Below are 20,225 nucleotides of genomic sequence, written 5' to 3' on the forward strand. Positions count from 1 at the left end.
TATGCATAATCGTGCGAATTGTATGAGTCAGAGTTACAGTCGGTTGTTTACCTTTTTTTCACTATAATTGATAACCGTAGACAGTAATAGTTACGAGAACTTGCAACAAAAGAGACGATTTTAGATATGCAAAAGTTACTTAAAGTCCTTCATCTCCGAGATGCCTATCAAATTTATGACTAATCGACATGACATTTAGTAGAAATGAGAGAATAGTATATATATATGTTACTTGACAATATGTATTATTACAGTTCTATAGGATATAGGATCTATAGTTTTTACATAAAATTAATGGAATAAAGATATATCCTCTGAAATTTTAAGCTTTCTTTTTTTTTATTATTAGAGTTACATCAGAGTTAGAGTTAGAGTTTTTATTATTATTTTTTTTATTGTTATTTATTATTATTTATTAGTTAGTTATAAACGATATTAGAATAAAGGATATTAGTATATCCAATATCAGATAAAATTCTTTTAAACATCAACAGATTCTTTGGACCATAAACTGGCGAATTTATAAACATTTTTCACAGCATTATACCTCATCTATCAAGTCTATAACACGTCTCCAAGTTTTCCATTTCATCTTCCACTTCTTTGATCATTTAATCCAAGGGTATTAAACGAATAAACGAATGGCGGAACAAGAAAAAACAGAAAAAGAGGTAAGCCGACGATCCGACGATCTTGTTGACCTGTCTTCGGGGAGAGTGCGAAAGAAATTAGCCAAACGCCAATGACGATGATGATTGACGCGATCCCCGCTCTGTTCAATGCCACTTGCAGAGCACTGAATTCTACTTGTACACGGAGAAGAGAGGGAGTAAGTACCTCTCGGTCGGCGGCTATATAGCCAGCTACAAGACTGATCGTTTCAGTTACGAACTCTTCAGGTCAGGATTTGTCCAGTTTTCTCCTTTTGCTCCTATATATCGATCGTTTCAGACTAGCCTGATTCTGCTACAGTTCTTGTAAGATTTTTGTCATTTGACTCGCGCGATGTCGACGACAAACGGAGTCCACGTGGTCGACCCTCGTCCGTGAAAATCGTGGTCTTTCGAACCAGATCGAGTGAAAAATTTGATCGCCAACGTCGAGGTGAACACGTATAGGACCATGTGTTCGGCAACGTAAACAGTAAAATTATTTTCTTGCGAAACGAACCACCGAAGCGAACCATTGGTGGTGACTTGGACGAAAAGAAAGCGATCTCGCGATAATCGGTCGCTTTTTCGTTCAAATCGATCGATTAATTTATGATTTCCGAGAAAATGCCACCGCAAGAGAAATTTGGAACCTCCGTTCATTTGAACGATCGCGAAAATAACGCGGTGACCTGTCGCAACTCGATGAATCCTCAAACGCGAGAAGCAGACAGGAATGTCAAAGAAGAGACGAAAGACATAGATTTCGACGAATTGTTGCCGTACGTCGGGGACTTTGGTCTTTATCAGAAGATCCTGTTTATTCTGATGATCCCTTTTGCTTCGTTCGTCGCATGGGTCTACTTCTCGCAGATCTTCATCACTCTGATACCGGATGATCACTGGTGCTGGGTACCGGAACTGCAGAATCTCACAGCGAACGAAAGGTGCGTAAAACATCGTACCTTCTTGCAAAATAGGGTCCAACTAAAAAATTAGGATTGAAATCTGCAAGTAAGTGTTTGCATTCTTTCGCTTGGATTTAGATCTTAGTCGCACCTTTAGATCTTATCGTCGTTGTTTGTTTTAACAGAAGCGTTGATAAGTCGAAGCGCGCAAATCAAGAAACGTTGTTTATCAGATAGAAATAGACGATAGAAGGATAGAATAAAAGATTAATTTCTTTTGTAAAAATAAAAAAATTTTGTAAAAAAAAGTCAACAGTCTGTTATAGTTGTTCTATCCTTAATGCTATTGTTTATTCGTTTCAAGTGGGTCAGTAGCTATTTGTTCGATGATTTGATAATTCTTTGCCATACAGATAAAAGCTAAGATCGATAATGGCGAAAATTGATTCGTTCCATCGTGTCGGCTCCAATATTGACTTCGTTTACTGAGCACAGAAATAGTCTCGTAAAAATGCACATAGTAGAATCCACTAATTGATCTTACTTTCCGAAATATTTTATCGTTTATAAAGGTAGATAGGATTATAAAGATTCAAGTTCATCGATCACTCTGCTCGATAAATTAAGAGCAAAGTTTAATACAGTTCTTTGCCAAGTAAAATTAGATTCAAGACTATATTTGAGATTTCTCTCGTATCATTCCAGTGCATATTTCCGTTTATGATCTGATCGCTCCATTAGATAAAAGTATTTGTACCTTTTGTAAATGTACATAAGAATCCAAGGCAAGTGAGTCGGAATCTTTCTATTGTTCGCAACATATAATTAGGGAAATGCGGGGTCTTGTCGCTTTTATGAATTACGTGTAAAACGTTGATTCATTCTACGTGTACAGCGTCTGTCACGGTATTTATCTACCTTGCATGAGAAATTAGTACTTTCTCGATGACTAGGCGATCGTTTTTCTTTTGTTATCTATTTCGTTTTCGTGCAGGAAAAGGAAATTCTCAGTTTCGTTTTCATCGAAAACACTCTAATGAGTCGTATACAGCTTCATCGTTCATAGATAGAGATTTTTGTCATACGATAGATCAATAATTTTAACACTTTTTTCTACTAAAGGATTTTGAAATAAAAAATTATGCCTCGAGTATAGACGGTCATAAATATTTATGAATTTTTATTTTACATAGTACCCTTATGTCTTTCTCTATTTTTTAAATCAATGCGTATAAAACCAAAGATTTATTTATATAGCGTAATTTTCTTCGTTTCCACATTTTTTATCAATGGAAACAAAATTGAATAATTTCCGCTACGAATTATTATTCTTGCAATAACTTCCCTTCTTTTGTTATCAACGAAAACACCAAGAAATAATTTGTACTATAAATTCATTTATAGAAGTAGATTTTTTCATAGAACAATTTGCACCTTGTCAATGTTACCAAAATAACGACGATGAAGTATAAAAAATTAAAATGCTGAAATTGGTAACTTAGAGAAGATTTCACATTATATAATCTGGAAATCTCACGAGATTAGTAGCAGAAATGAAAACGCAAAAGCCGTAAACAATGCTGACGAAAAATGCATCAGCATTACATTCACCTCGAAATACTTGCATCGATTAATACAAGATGCCGGTGATGAAGGATTATTATCATCATCGATGTGCTTTGTGATTCAAGGACGGGTCGCTACGCGTATAGTGCACAGGCGTCTCGATGCTCACGATGAATGATTTTTACGTTAGCGTATCGTTCAATTACCGATAAAAGCACGGTCGCTGACTCTCTTTCTCTCTGCTTTTCTTCCTCTTTCCCTTAAAATCATATTTAAAGACGAGGAAGTTGGAGGGTTCGTTAAATTTTATCGCGATATCGCGATAATCCGATAATCATTCGCATTTAATTGGAAAGAAAGCCGAAATAGGATAAAAATTCAACCCCTCACAGGAATTAAGCTTCTATTCCCTGAAATTACTCTCGCATCTCCGAGTCAAACCTTCAAATTCTCCACACTGGATCTTCGATTCTTGGTATTTGAAGTATCCGATAAATTAAAAATTGACACATTGATTGCTTCAAAGAAATTAGCCTGAACGAGACATAACTCGTTCATCGTTCATCAAATATGCAGTTTCTCAATCGTTGTGAGATTCCAACGACGTTAATTCTGTCGAAACGGCGACGCACGACGATCGCACATTCTGTTGCTAGCGAGTGTTTACAAATCGCGACGATATCGAGCGTAAAGACTAAGCGCAAAAATGGAGAACACTCGGCGGGGAATTGAAAATGCTCGATGACGAAAGGTATTTCAAGGTGTAATTACATCCACATTCAATTGGATCGCACCTTCGTTCGGTTACCACTTGCTAGGTCAACAACCTTCGATGTTATTCAAATAATGCTACGGTTGGAGCAGCCGGTAGCGAGTCGTAAAAGTTTCAATAAAACACGTTCCTGCGAGTGAACGTATGTTAAGACTTACACCGAGTTTTATTTTGCTACGCCGTTTACCAGTTCGAAACGATCGATTGCATAATGGTAGCCGTTTCTTTCATCTCGGATACACGATCGTAAACGGTGACAACGATCCAGTTTGTTCCTGGTTGTGTTAATTTCCACGCAAACTTTGTAAACATTATACGTTGCGACGCTCTCGTTAACGCGTCATTCCTCCAACTCGAAGGTCTTTCGATCTTTACGAGAACCACTTTGGTGGTTCGTTTCCTGTGTAAAATTGGTTACCAGCATCAGGAGACTTCGTCGTAATCGGGTAGATTATTTATTAAGAATCTACGGCTTTTAAGGATTTCTTTCTAGAGATTTAGAGATTAGAAGTTTCATTAACGCGTCATCGTGTCTCTAGCTCGGAGATCTAGCGATTTTTGCGAGACGGCTGGCTGTTTCTTCGTGTAAATTGGTCACGAGACTTACGAGCTTTGTCGTAAATGGAAGATTAGTAATATTTCGTAGTTTCGAGATAGTATATATAAACATTTTACTGTCTAAATGCGCAATTTTTAGTTTGCTTTTCATTCGCATCGGTGCCATGAAACAGATCGATGTCTCAACACTTTCCTTTAGTTCTAAGGATCATCTTTCGACCAGCTTTTCTTGGCTTACCGTTTCCTAACGCTGTCCTAATACTATCGTCTTACGGAGATCCTTTTCCTGATTTTATCTCTTGCTTATTTTATTATAAATCCGACGTTTCATCCACATCGTATGTTTTATAGTGTAAAATCCGCTAGAACGTTCCAATAAATGTAACCATTAGGTGCTCTAATACTCAAACGCACCTGTGCGTATCTTTGCATATTTGCTGAAAAAAAGATGAATCTTACGTTACATTTTCAATATGCGTAATAAGCCGGAAATTTCTCTGATGCTAATCCTTCGTAACAAAAGGATGGCATCACTGTATGCACGAAAATAGCATTTGGTAATCGTTAGAAACACAATACGTGGATATATATGTAGTTGCCAAATTAACCTTCGCGGTGTTCAAAGTGAGCGGCTAGAAACGATTGCTTTTTGCTATACGCGCATGGTTCGATTGCACCATAATTCGTTATTAAGACGTTTCGAGAGAGGCAAAGGATGTGGTGTCGCAACGTGTTGCGCTCGCACAATGCTCCCTGGATAAAATTCCAGGAGCGCGTATTATCGCGTACGCCGCGCGAACGCGTTGAACCTTCGCGCAAACAATGAGAGCGTGAACGCGAAAAAATAGCGTTGAGCACGTAACATTCGGCCTGATATCGTTGATTGGCCGCGAATCGTCAACGTGCACGGGACAGTTTTACGTAAAGACATTCGACCCGTACAATTATGTTAAGACGTCGACCATAGAACGTACTACGTTGATGCAATTAAAATTTCAATGAAACTGGAGAACGCGCTAACAGCTGTGTCGTGAACGTTTCAATAACATAGTCGCCCCATTGTTGACCATAACGTACAAATACTTTTGTTTAAGAGCTGCTCGTTAGTGTTTGCCGCGTGCAGCGATTAAGTGGCGAACGAATTACGTTTAAAGGGTATAGAGCTCGTTCTCGATTCGTTCTTTCTAATGTTATTAGAAATTATAACTTGAACGTATGTACACGACTGGGCATAAGTATCAGGGCAGCCGCGGATATTTAGCATAAATCGAATATTGTCTTGCATTGTTCTTATTTTCTACTTATTTTATTATCGATTCGTTCCATTCCGTTTACGTCATAATACGTAGCCTGCGGATTTTTACGCGTATTTTTGAGGATATAAAGAAAGTGAAACGAAAAACTAGAAGCTGGATAGAAAATTGTTTTACCTCGATCAAACGTTATAAAACGCGCTACTTTCCGATGTTTTGTATATTTCTTCGTATCACGCGTACACTTTGCAATTTTGTACTTTCAGATTTCTTAGAAATGCATAAAAGTTCCGCGACCTAATATCGTACGTGATTGAAAATAAATTCGATGATATTAAGTATCAGATTATAGAACCAGAAATGAAAAGTTTTACAACGATGGAATGGGCAAATAATTGTCGATTAGACGAAAGACAATAGCGAGCAACGATATAGCGAAGATTAATTAATGGAAGATTTTTTCCTTTTAGCAAACAAAAATAGAACTTAACGAACTCAGTAATTGGTAAATGATTACGTATAGGATAAGTGCATTTTTCAACTATGAGTCATAGAATGAGAGTCTCGGTATAATGAACGTTTAGTTTAGCCTAGGTAGGATCTTAGCTTTGGAGTAAATAAGTATAGTACTAGCAAAAAATCGATCGAATTGTTAAAAGATTGTGACTAATCCTGGTCGGATGGTCAGTTATCATCTGAATTTATTTCGAACGACGCGAACGTTTGCTAGTATACTTTTCGAATCATTTTCAGCTATTTTATGGGCGAGCATTCGTTTCTTTCGTGCATGCCACGTATCATTTGCTCATTATCTCGTTTCTGAAAGCTTTTACCGGCGAATGAAAAATGTAACGTATACTTGCATAATGCGTTCGAAGTGTTCGTTCGTTCAATTTCCATGTAAAGGTCAGAGGATACGCGTGATTAGTCGCGATGCAACGAGATGTGATTAGATGCGGATGTTAATATCTTGTGAATACCTTTCCTCTACTATGATAATCATCGAACACTAAGAATTTTGCAAATCGATGCAATTAATCGGTGATCTTGTGGGAAGAAATTTCGATATTACGATAATGTTAACGATAGTACGTTAATTACGACTAGTACCGTTACTGTTACATTGTTTCATAATTAGTATTAGTTTAATATAGACAACGACTCCTCCGCAAGCATCCGTGCAAGTGTTATTTATTATTATGCTCACCTTCTATTGGAAAGTTCTTGCCTTGCTCAACAAGTCTTTTTGATTTTTTTCCTGTAGAACTTCCGTGTATTACCGATTTTTATGCTATCGACGTGTTTATAGGAGAACTTTCTCTGAGCCGCGAAGTTTTCTTTCGACGATTCAACGATCGAAGATCAAAGGGGACCAATGTTCTCTCTTTCGATAAAGTATGTGATGATAGTCGTTGTCAAAATTATTGATATATTTACCTGGTTGAAGACAATGTAACAGATTATACAGCAAGCCTAATGAAAGTTTTATTATTTATTTGACATATAATAATACGGTATGGTGTATAATAATAATCTTTATTATTAAAACACGCCATTAATTTATAATTTCATTGGAAGACAATGAAAATTCACGAAGCTTTCGAAATGGATTTCAAAGTGTCATATTATAATAATGTAAACATTGTTTGACAGTATTATCTAGTTGTGAATAGGGTTGATTTGATTCAGACAACGTCAGTCATCATGACATCGACTTCCTATCTCGTTATGTAACGTTCATCAGAATAACAGATGTAATTACCGTCACCGAATTATCTTAATGACATTCGTTATTAATGAGTAAGTGTTTTCAACATACGTTGGAGGTCGCAAATCATGGATCATCTTTCTTTGATATATATTTCGATTTTAGATCCGAAACCAGTTCCTTGACAGAACTTCTTTTCCTTTAATTTACCTAATTTAATAATTCTTCAAAATTTTACATTTCTCATTGCATTGTTTATTATATATTTTACAAACTCGTACAAACACAATGCAACAAATTCACACGATAAAGGCGTTGATGCTAACCATGAGATAATACTAGGATAATGCGAGACAATAATAATCGAAAAGAATGATTAATTTGTAAAGACAGGCAAACAGCAATTAACGCACATCTAGCTACGATTGAAAATAACTTTCTTCACTTTGAATAAAATTCCAATCAAGTACGCTTTATCAGACTCGACTAACAATCAATGGAGTATTTTTAACTCAACAAATATTCGAGATTCCCAATGTTTTTTGTCGAGTTTCAAATAGAACGTTAATCACTCACTTGTCGAAACGTCCATCGGCATCAAAGACCGTGAACCAATCTACGTTATCTTCTCCTTCGTTTCAGGCTGTCGCTGGCGATACCAGTCAACCGCGAAGGTTACTCGAGATGCAGCATGTACGATGTAAATTACACGGAGATTTTGCTAAATGGAAGCCACGTGCCGGACTCATCGTGGCCAACGAAAGATTGCCAACAAGGATGGGAATTTAATTACACCACCGTCCCTTATGCGTCTGTGGCATCCGAGGTGAGACACGAAACGTTCGACCTGTAATTTCCTGCTTTTTGATTATTTTATCTGTTCCTACCAATTAATCCCTTTATACTGTGTATATCGTATTCGATTACTTGCATGACCTATTTCGATAAAAAATAAGCGTAGTGTACAATTTTTGGAAAGGAAGAGAAACAATGGAAAGGGTCGAATAAACGTTTGCGAAAAGATCGATAGTTCAGAAATGGGAAAATTAACAATGTTGATTTCCAAAGAGGAAAATTATAGTACGTAACAGAATTACTAGTACATATACTGCAGTAGTAATTAGTGCGTGTAGTGAAATTACAGAGTACATTCTAAATTCAAACGTTGCACTGCCAAATAAGATACTATCGAATAAATATCTCTAAAAATACTTAAAAAAAAAAAAAAAGAAAATGGATAAAGAATTTCGAGTTATGAAAGCTGGTAAAACTAGGTTGCGATAAAACTGAAATTGAAAATACCGGATTGAGAAGAAATCTTAATAAAACGCTATAACGAACAACGGCGTGAACACGCAGATTTGTTCGACATAAATTGCAGGACTTTTTGCTTCAGTGGATTTCCATGAACTTTGCGTTGCTCGTCAGGAGGAGAATTGTTCCTCGAGGGGTAACAAGCATCTGGAAGAAGGATGCGAGAACGCGCGAGGTCTTAAGTTTCTCCTTCTTTTTTTTCTGAAAAGGAAAGAGAAAAGGTCAGAGGCGCGTTTCATTAGAAATTTCGAAACTTTGTTCGAAAATTCTTTTAATCGAGGCGTTGAAATTGCTATAAAATTCCTGTGATGCTGGTCGTGATCAGAAGTAAATCATTCGACTGTAGTTTTCTGTTGCAGCTGGGATGGGTTTGTCAGTACGATGCACTACCAACTATAGCTCAAAGTATCTTCTTCATCGGCGCTATCTTCGGAGGATTAATTTTTGGATGGATCGCTGATCAATATGGAAGAATACCAGCTTTGATCGGAGCTAATTTAATGGGGTTTCTCGCTGGGGTGGTTACTGCGTTCACGGTTAGCTTCTGGCAGTTTACTTTGTGTCGTTTCTTCGTTGGATTCGCCTTCGATAATTGCTTCACTATGATGTATATATTAGGTAACAATTTTTCAATTATTTCTTTTTTGCCTTGGAGTTGAGCTTGAAAGACATACAGTGGCTACAAAAAGTAATTGTACGTATGTACCCTTATTTCCCAATGAAGCGTCTTCTTCCTTTTTTTCAAATCAGGCTTTACTTTTCATTTTGATAGTATTAATTATTTATAATCATGTATGAAAGTATTAAAAATGATATGAAAGCTAATATTTTAATCTTAGACTTAGTCTTAATTAATTGGTATATATATAAATGCTGTTCAAAATACAATGGTGTACAATTACTTTTTGTAATTACCGTAAGATCAGAAAGATCAAGTTAAAATTACAAAGTAATCTCTACAACACACTGTAGAAGTGTTGTTATGCTTGATTTACGACTGACGTTTCTACAAGTATATGAATTTTGCAACAGAACTCACGTTGTCATGCAACAATTCAAATGCAATTGAAAACCGTTCAAAGTTACGAAGATACTGAAATACATATGAATATACATGAGGTCATAAATTTGTATTTTTTAACTGCAGCATTTATATCAAAGAGAGGGAGAGAGAGAAAGAGAGAAAACTTAATTTTCCTATCTTCTAAGAATTTTATGTAAGATAAAAATATCAAACTTTAAGATATTTGAATTTATATATACCATTGAATATTTATATTATTTAAAAGTTACTTCGCAATCATTTTCTACACTAATATTTTCCCTCTATACTCGCAATCAATTATAATTTTGTTTTCTCTTTTAACGAGACAATATTCTGATTACAAAGGGTTAGTTGTTCAAAATTGCTTTTCATTTCTAGACAACTATGTTATACCGGGGTTTTCATAAATTTTCACTTCTCAACAGAAAGCGAAGGTAACCAATGAATGGTTTTACAACGAACGCTTCCACAACTATAAATCCATGTATATATATACATACATACATGTATATGGTCTTAATTAAAATGAACGCTTTTTGTGAGCTAAGGAACATTTTCTTCTAACAAACTTATTTAAAATGCCTAAAAATATCACATAATAATATAATACAATTAAATAACATTTGAAATATTTCATTGAAAATTCTAATAAATTGTTTAATATAAGATCGATATAATTCATGCTGAATTCATTGTCTGATATTTATAATACAGACAATTTATAATACAAAATTTTATTATAACTCTACATGAAAAAATTTCAAATATAATATTGTAGAAATATATTTTCTAGTTATTATTCTAATATCATTACGTAATATTTTTAATTCGTACTAAAGAGAAAATCTACGCTAGTCTCTGTCTTAAAAGATATTTTATACCCTGAAAGGGTTGAAGTACAGCGTTAAGACCCGAAAGAAAACGCTGATTGAAACTATTACGAAGAAAGTATAAGCACGTATAAACGTCACACCGATCTAACGTAACTTTAACGGTAGACAGTTCATCAGACGAGTCATTGAAACGGGTTTTCTTGATCGAATAGCAAGTTTGTCCCGCTGACAACATTCCAATTGTGAAAATCGAGACCAACGAAACTCAGGTGACGTGCATTAACCGTGACTCGATGACTCAAGCCGAGGTTGGAAAAATTTGTTCGACAAAACTAGGCCAAGTTGACGAGATTCGTGAGCAAGTGGCTGGTTCGTTAATGATTTGGCGTTCGAATTTTCTAATTATCAAGGTCGATTAAACGATGGATCACGAATATTCGACAGAAATATTGAGATAGAAGGCTCGATCTGTACGAATGTAGATCGTATTTTAATCAATGACTTGAGAAAGTAAGGTATTGATTGAAACTAAGATAAGTGATGCTAATTCGTTTCGAGCGCGTAATAAATTACATCATCGGATTCATTGATTTACAAATAATTCTATGTTCGGTTCCGTATTTATAATCGAGCGTAGTGAAGATAAAATGAAAGAGACGTGATTATCCGAGGATTTCACAACCAGAGGAAAATCGATAGGAATGAGGAAATCTTTAATTGTAGAAAATGCATAGAAAAAACTGTGGAAAATATCATACATATTTTAATAGAAATATTTTTGTACTTCTTTTTAAATGTTAAAACTTTAAAGCTTTAGAAGCTTTACGTACTAGTATACGTGTTTATACAGACTTTGAAATTTATAAAAAATTTCTCTAGATAGATGCGGATTTTTTTTTATTGTTTCGTATGTGTACTTGTGTCACTTTTCTTTCTAACGATATTTAGTTAAAAAGTTCGTTTATATCATTTATAACAGATTTTGTTTTGATTTATATTAATAAAAATCACTGAAATTTCCAGTATCATCATTATTTAGTATCAACGAATTTCTTTCTTTTTTATGTTCCATATTATTATTAAAATTCTCTAATAAACATTCAAATATCCTATAGAATATTTCCATTATTTTTTACGTACTATTTGTAGTCATATTTTCTATATATTTATTATCGATAAAGTTTGATTTGGTTCTTTAAATTCCTATTCAACATTCCAACTAACCATTCGATATCAATAACACGTGCCTTTCGTCCCGCCACGATTTATAACTTATTCAAGCAGAAACTCACTCGACCAGCTCGTTGAAAGCATAGAATTCGATCAACTTCATACAACTCATATACAAAGTGCAGATAATCCTAACAGTGGAAGGAAAATATGCAACGAGATTGCAAAGCGCGTAAACATAGTAGTTTATAAAAGCATTTACACATTTACCACAGAAAAGTTTTATGTATGTACAATATGTGTTATATAAAACATTCTGAAATTTCATTAGCATTGTAATGATTATATCGGTAAAGTTTGAAAGATTTCTGAAGATGAACATAGAAGTTACGAGATATTTACTGCAAATAGTTATTTAGTACAAATATACAGCATGAACAGTCATCTTAACATGTGATGAATGTTTATCAAATATCGAGATTTATTAATATAATAAATGTTTTTATATTTTTATAATTAAATATTTTTGTGATCACTGTGAAATATATACTTACGCTAAATAATTTTGTATCTTCTATATATATTTTCAAATTTACTTAATTCAAATTCTGCATTATGATAACTGTATGTATAATTCTGACATCATATTCGATATAATTATTATACGATTTTATTACGATCCCAATGAAATTCCAATATATCTATGAATATATAACAAAAATATAATAATACTTTGTTGTACTAATTATAGTACCATAATATATAATCAATATATATAAATAAAAAATGTCTATAAATGCTAAGATACTTTTATGAGCCGCTGTAGCTAACAGGCGAGAAGGAAGAGACGAAAGAAAAGAAAGAAGAGAACGAACGTTAATCAGTTTCGAAACGTTAACAACGTCCTTGCGTTGGACGGTGCTCGCGTTTCTCGATCGGTCGCATTGCGAACACGCGAGATATCGGTCAGATTATTATTATTAATACGATAGTCTGTAATTTATCTTTGCTAACCGTGTCACACGGAATCTTCGTTTACAGTAAATGAGTCGTGGCTTTTGATCGAACGGTAACACGATATGAAATTGCAGGGTGACGGAAACAGCTGGGAGAAAAGCGAATACTTTTTCTGCGCGAATAATGTAACGTTGAAGGCAATAAACCTTGAGAGGCGAAGTGATGAAACGAGTGGTCTCAGAGAAGCTTCTTTACGTCTTCTTTTCCTTTCTGTATCCTTTCTATGAGAATAATATCTCTTCTTCAGAAGAGATCCCCTCGCCCTATCTACGTGTTTTAAAGGGAATAATTTTAATGGCAATATAAACCGAATGATACGTATATTTAAAAAACGATATTTTGTTGGTTTTATGAACATTGATTTTTATAACGTGAGGTTTTTCTACTCTTATTTTCTATTAAATTAATGACACATATATTTTAGCATGGCTGTCGCAATGGTGATGATGATGATGGTGATGATGATGATGATGATGATGATGGTGATTTGCGAAAGAAGATGTTGAACTTATAGACAGCATAAATAATATTTAGATTTCATGGAAGTTGATTTTTGTAATGCGAGATTCTTCTATTCTTATTTTTCATTAAATTTCTATCTAGAAAAGTATTAGACGTTTGGATATAATTTGGAAAATTACTTCCGTTCATGGGTATTAGGATACTTGATGGTCTCGTACCGAAGCTGATAACTGACCCAGATTTTCAGGAAAGCGTTTAATAGCTTAAAATGTTGTATTCGTGCGAGATAATAATCCAAAATGTAGTCAGAGTTTTTAAACATTATTTGTTAGAATTACAAGAAAATGATAAATTAAAAGTTATGTATAGACACGTTATATATATATATGTAAGAGATCCAGAGCGTATTGAGAAAATTTACGGTGAATTAAATAGGAAATTCCGAGAAGTCTGCTCAAAATATCTGACTTGTGGAATTGTCCTATAGCTATTTTATTTAATAAAAATTAATTCAGGTAATTTTTCGTAACATCAACTTTGCTAAAAGCAGCTGTGTATATTTTTAGCGATTAGAGAACAGAAATATCTGAAACTCGTGATTTAAACGAACGTTCGTCATTTTGGTTTATTATGAATTATAAATTGGTTCGTTATCAAGCATGAAAAATAAAATTCAGTGGTACAAAGTGATTTTAAATAAGTAAGCGACTTCTACGGTAAACATGGTTCGAGCATCGCAATTATAATAAAGAAAAAAAAAAAGAAAAAAACCACTGAGTGGTAATTATAACGAAGCCACTAGTTACAACTAATTGAAGGTGATTCCGGATTAGAAGCAAGCCACTATTAAGTGGCTAACACGGTTGCTTCATTAAGAGCAATTACTCCCTATTTTACGTCAACTACAAATAAACGTTGTTCACTATGATATATTTCCGCGTGTTTACCGCATCCTGACCTGTTATACGATTAAAGAGTTACAACCTTGCGTTTCTAATTTATTAGACCTATACGCACCAGACATTAATTTCGTCTACGTATTCGTAAAAATTGCGAGATTCATTCATCGCGAAGGTCAGTTCAATTGTTCAAGATAACTTCTCATCGTTTTAATCTGTTTTCTTGAACGGAAATAGAGTAATATTTACTTGTCATTGCACTGTGAATATATATCGATATGTTCGTTCAGGAAGACAATTGCTTTCATCGAATTAAGCTTGACTTTCCGTAGAGAATGTTCGTTTCGATATAAATATGTATCTCAGGCTTGTCGATCTTTCAATATCTATCATAAATAGTTTAACGAGGTAACACGCTCATGTTCGAATTATGTAGATGATCCTTTGACTCTAACGATGCCTCCGTTTCTTCATAGTAAATTTATTGTTAGTTACGCGTGATTCTACCTTTTGTATCTTTAAGAAATATAATTCGTAAATAGAAACGTATTGTTGTCGATAAGTATCAAACAAACACTTGCGGAAATTTAAATGGGCTTGAGCAATCATTAGGAAATTATTAAAGTCTTTGTTATTAGATCTAAACACGATTTAATTGTAGAACTAAACACATTTGTTAACTTAATCTATATATTGTATATTTACTTTTTATATATTTGTAACTCAAATTTTTCTTCTTCATATTGCGTTAGGTTGCCCCAAAAGTTTCTTTCGTTTTATATCATTTTATTGAATTACGTATGATCCATTTTGTCCCAATGAATATAATTCAATAAAATAATATAAAACAAAAAATGGTGTGCATCTATTATCTCCTTATGAGACGAAAGAATCTTTTGCGACAACCTAATATATTGTTTCATTCTTTATTAACAGAATATTCCTTTCACAGATGATTCTTCTAAATATTATGTTTTTTATTCCAGTATTAGAATACGTTGGACCAAAGTGGAGGACATTCGTGGCGAATATGTCGATTGCAATATTCTTCACGTTTGCAACTTGCATTCTACCCTGGATCGCCTATTATTTGGCCGACTGGAGGATGACCTGTATTGTCACCTCGGTTCCTCTTGTTCTAGCCGTAGCGACGCCATGGTTGATACCGGAAAGCGCTCGATGGCTGGTTAGCCAAGGTCAGATAGACAGGGCCATTAAAATCCTTGGTAAATTCGAGCGAATAAACGGCACCAAGGTGCCTGATGACATCTATAAACGATTCCGGGTAAAGAAACCGATTATCGCAATCTTTTCCGTATTTTGTACTTTTATGATCTTTCCTATTTTATGCGCGTTCTATAAATACCGATTTATATGCGTTTAAGTATATAATTATTTTCTTTGAATAGAAGTATGCATTCTAATTGAATCTTTTATGTAATTGAAAATTTGTTTACAACCTAGTAGTTTTATATCTTATTCATCGTCTAAATTGCCGGCGATAAATTTCTGTTAATTTCTATGTTATTTATTGAATTTGTATATTGTTTTTATCTTTGAGAATTTTTATATAAATAGATTAAACACTTAGGAACTGCTCAGACTATGAATAGCTCATGGCAATATTAACATTAATGTACGATATAAGGAGATAATCAACTTTCAGAGGTTCGATGTTTTATAAAGTAAAGTGAACAAATTTACGAACGTTCAAGTAAACGATTTCGAAAGGATCGTCTCATACAAATATAACATAAACTTTCTTCTGAATTGTATCGTAATTTTTGTACACATAACAGATTCATATAAATTTGTAAGAAAAATAAACAAACGACATTAACTAGTTAAAAATTTGTTAATAACAGGAAACCTGTGCCAGAATCTGCAAAGAGGAGGAAGCAGACAAAACGTACTCCGTGTTGGATCTATTTAGAACGCCACGACTACGGAATATCACGATTCTATTTATCGTTATTTGGTTCGTATCGCTATTAAACAGATATCAAGTAGATTGACGTAAAATCGGAATTGTATCTTGTAAAAATCTCACGGACAGTTTTGTATCTTTTGTCTAAAAATACTTCATTTTTGAAGCAAGGAATTTGCTTCTCACATGAAATATGATAGCGTGCTTTCCTTTATCATATGAAATTGTTTTACGAAATATAGGATGGCGATTTCTTTGGTGTTCGATGGTCACGTACGAAACGTCGATAATTTAGGTCTGGACGTGTTTGTTACGTTTACGATTGCTGCAGCAACCGAGCTGCCTGCTGACACGTTCCTCACGCTCGTTCTCGATCGATGGGGCAGAAGATGGCTGGCGTGTGGTTCCCTCGTCATTTCCGGTATCTTCAGCATCTGGGCTTCCGCCGTTTCCAATAGTTCGTATATTTCGTTTTTACATATTCAACCTTCTATATTACTGATCAATCTTCTAAATAACCTACAATATCAACCCAAAAATAAGGTAAGTCGATAATTTTGACTTAATCAGACAAATATTTTTCATTCGTATAACATTGTACTTTTTGAAAGGAAGAAAATGTATATCTTGGATTATTTATAAAGTGCAAATGCTTGTATTAACTATTGTAGGCAATTAGACAAATCCAATCACAGACAGATAAAATAATTTCTTTCCTTTTTATTTCTTGAAATTTTCTAAAATTTTTTTATGAAAAATTAGAATTGGAAACTAATGCTGAAATTTTCTTTTCAGGTATATATACAGCTTCTCTGGCAATTCTCGGCCGATTTTGGATAAACATTTCATACAATATCGGCCTCCAATATGCTGCTGAAGTATTACCAACTGTGGTTAGAGCTCAGGGTGTAGCTTTGATACATATAATGGGATACGTTGCTAGTATCCTCGCACCGTTCGTAGTGTATCTCAATGTTGTGTCGTCGTTCCTGCCTCTTCTTGTGCTGGGTACACTCGGAATTATGGGTGGTCTTCTAACTCTCTTTTTGCCGGAAACGTTGAATAAGGATCTTCCGCAGACGCTGCAAGACGGCGAGGATTTTGGAAAAGATCAGAAGATGTGGGATGTACCTTGTATCGGAAGGTAAAATCACATAAAGGAACTTTCAGTCTCCTTTTTTTTAAAGATATTCACAGGTCTTCAAGCTCGAAGTTCAAGATTCTCAAGCATTCTGTTAGACCTACATCTTCATATGCTTTTGTATTATTTTCTTCTTAAAATCTGTTAAGTCTCTCAGAAGAAAATTGGATTATCTTCTTTCTTCAAATGCTTTTTAAATCTTTTGAACAGAAGAGAAGGATCGAGTTGGGAAGTTATTCAAATTTTCAAGCGATTGGATTCAATATTTTTAAACGCAATATTTTGACAGGAAACGCGAGGATGAGGAGACACCACCGGTCGCCATGTTCCGATCATTTTCTAGATGCAGTGCGAGGAATTCGATGAGAGCGTCGCTTCGCGGTGAACCTTTAAGGAGTAGCATGCTACGGAGATCGAGTATAAAATCGAAGAAAAGCGAAAACTCGATCACAGAGGTTGAAAGGCTGTAGCGAAGCGTTCACCACGGAGTACAATATTTGTCGCGTTGATCTCGAGCAAAGAATCTTTAGTCTTCCAAAAGTGTGCAATATATGTATTAGAGTAAGACAAGTTACTGAATCCAGGAATCTTAAATTCCACCGTCATTAATATTCATTATCACAAAACAGCGGATTTTTATGCAATTATGGGTGATTCGAAGATACGAAAATTCATAGAATGCATATGACGCAAAAATATGTAAAATATCCAAAATACAGTACTATCGTTGATATTTGATGGATAGAAACAAACTTTTGCCCAAGTCCTTTCTATTGTATCGAATCTTTCAGTTGTATTATTGTATCCTCGAAAATATGAATTTGCATAAAGATCCGCAATGCAATTATCATCACAATTTTTCATTAACAATGATTGACTAAAAATTCAATCATTAGGCGAGCGAATAAAAATTAGAGTAAGAACGTAGGTTAAAATAATTGTCGTAAATCGTAAACTCGTGAGTAGTTAATGATAAAAATTAGTACTCTCCTTTGTTATCAAAGTTCCTGAAATTGTTCGTACAAAAGCTCCATCTTATAGAATATAGTGCAATAATCGTTATACTAGTAAAATAATAACATCATAAATATGAAAAATATATTAACGAGATGAAAATAACATGGACAACGTGGTGTATGGCCACGAGTTTTGTACATATGTACGTGTAAGTGTTTGTAGATCGATTAGAAATCACCGAGACCTCGAGCGGATGTCACGCGACGAGATAGCGCGATTATTTTTATTACGATGTAAATCGTTCTTAGACGTTTTGTAATAAAACTTGCCAGTAAAACCTTCCCTGGATTCTGTTAATATTTCTTCACCACTTGTTCCTTAGTCGATCGAATTAACGATATAAATAAGTATGAGATTATCCTAGGAAATCTCATTGATATTTTTGTCGACATCTGCTACGTAAAAGCGGGGGTTTCTGCGTGCGTCCAACGCTCTTGTCTACAAGATGCAGTGTCTGAAGACACCTGTAGCGTCGTTTCATTTCCTTATAATTTCTTTGAAGTTTTGACGACGCGTTGCTTGGTATAGATATTATTTATACAGGATTCATCAATTTTTAAAGAGCCTAGCCTTACCAAGATGAAGATAATCATCTTCAAAGTAGAACGTTTTAACACGTTATCCCACTAGTAAGCCGTTGCAAAAATGATATTTTGATTAATGATGGAAAATTGCTTTTAAAGACGGAAGAATCTTCTTTGAAGGAAAAATTTGGCCCAAAGCTTTCGAATAAAATTAACGTAAAATCCGTATATAATATTGGTAATTTTGGCGTTCAACATGCCGTATATTATAATGCCAAGTTCACGCTATGTTCATTTCTGAATTGTTCGTTAGCGTGGGCGCGTAAAGAGTACAGAGATAATCTTTCAAGAAATTTCTTCCTAGAAATGCTTAAAATCTCTTCTTAGAGAATCTTAGAAATGTGCGAAGAATATTGTAATCTCAGAGTGTTTTACTTTTGAGAAATATCGTCGAGCTACAAATACCTTGAATTCGAATCGCAGCGGGTATTCGACGTATGCGTGGGAGTCATTTGTGCCGTTACAATGGAGAAACATGTTTTTGTTTTTACGGAGGTACAATTAAAGATTAATTGTAGATGTAACGCGATTTAAAGCTATAATAAGCGTGGAAAAACCGCTCGCGTTCGGCCAATTACTCTTTCCACTGTCAATTTATTAATTACGATTTGTTCTGAAAGTTCTCCTACGCATAACTGCTAAACAAGAATTTTCCCATAGATTTCTAAAAATTTCGTACATATACTTTGCCATACCAGCTACCACAAGCAACCAAGAAAATATCGATGTCTTAATTTTCGCAACTTTCAGACATTCTTGAAATTTTACCGTTACAGATAAATACAAAAATTTCAAAGTTTTCCACTTTTCAGAGAAATTCCATTTGCATATATACGCAGTGCTCAGAAATTTGGTAAATTTAAGCCCAAAAGGATTAAAATCCGATGAAAAGATTACGAGATAATAAATTTCAAAGTTGATTACCACGGAAGTTTATATCGCGTGGAAAATTAAAAGGAATATTCTGACAAGTAGTTCTTAGTAGTTTTAGCGTATAATTCTCCACAAACGTGATATTAATTGTTCGTGTCAAAAAGGCAGCTATGAATTGCAAGATGTCGCGAGAATTCGATCTCGACGCGCGTAGAAACGGAGAACAAGAGAGGATAACGTCTCAGGTTTAAAAATGCGCTTGTCACACGATTTTTAAAACTCGTTTTTTCGGTATCTAAAGCACACTTACAAACACGATCTTTTTTTTTAATTCGGCGAGCCGCGGAGAGCTGAATACGATTTTCGTATGGAATGCCACGAAGGTACGACACGTTATACTTTTGCGAACTACTTACTTCATCTAGTCTTGGTTTTTTCTTCTTTTTTTTTTTTTGAAGGAACGCATGGTTCTATATCGCTCCCTTCCTGTTCTCCTTTTTCGGCGTAATTTTCACGTAGGTGACTTAG

At 34.5% G+C, this 20,225-nt stretch overlaps 1 protein-coding gene across 1 annotated transcript; it reads left to right on the top strand.

The window, feature by feature from the left end:
* The first annotated feature begins 853 nt into the window (after positions 1 to 853).
* LOC100651796 (organic cation transporter protein) lies at positions 854 to 18,521 on the top strand. Its single transcript, XM_012308224.3, has 8 exons — positions 854 to 1,597; positions 8,058 to 8,241; positions 9,089 to 9,347; positions 15,142 to 15,440; positions 16,021 to 16,133; positions 16,325 to 16,539; positions 16,878 to 17,226; positions 17,513 to 18,521. The coding sequence occupies exons 1-8, from the start codon at positions 1,263 to 1,265 to the stop codon at positions 17,691 to 17,693; spliced, it is 1,935 nt and encodes a 644-aa protein (XP_012163614.2). The 5' UTR covers positions 854 to 1,262; the 3' UTR covers positions 17,694 to 18,521.
* The last annotated feature ends 1,704 nt before the right edge of the window (positions 18,522 to 20,225 follow it).

Source organism: Bombus terrestris, chromosome 4 (genome assembly GCF_910591885.1).
Source record: "Bombus terrestris chromosome 4, iyBomTerr1.2, whole genome shotgun sequence".
Lineage (NCBI taxonomy): Eukaryota > Metazoa > Arthropoda > Insecta > Hymenoptera > Apidae > Bombus > Bombus terrestris.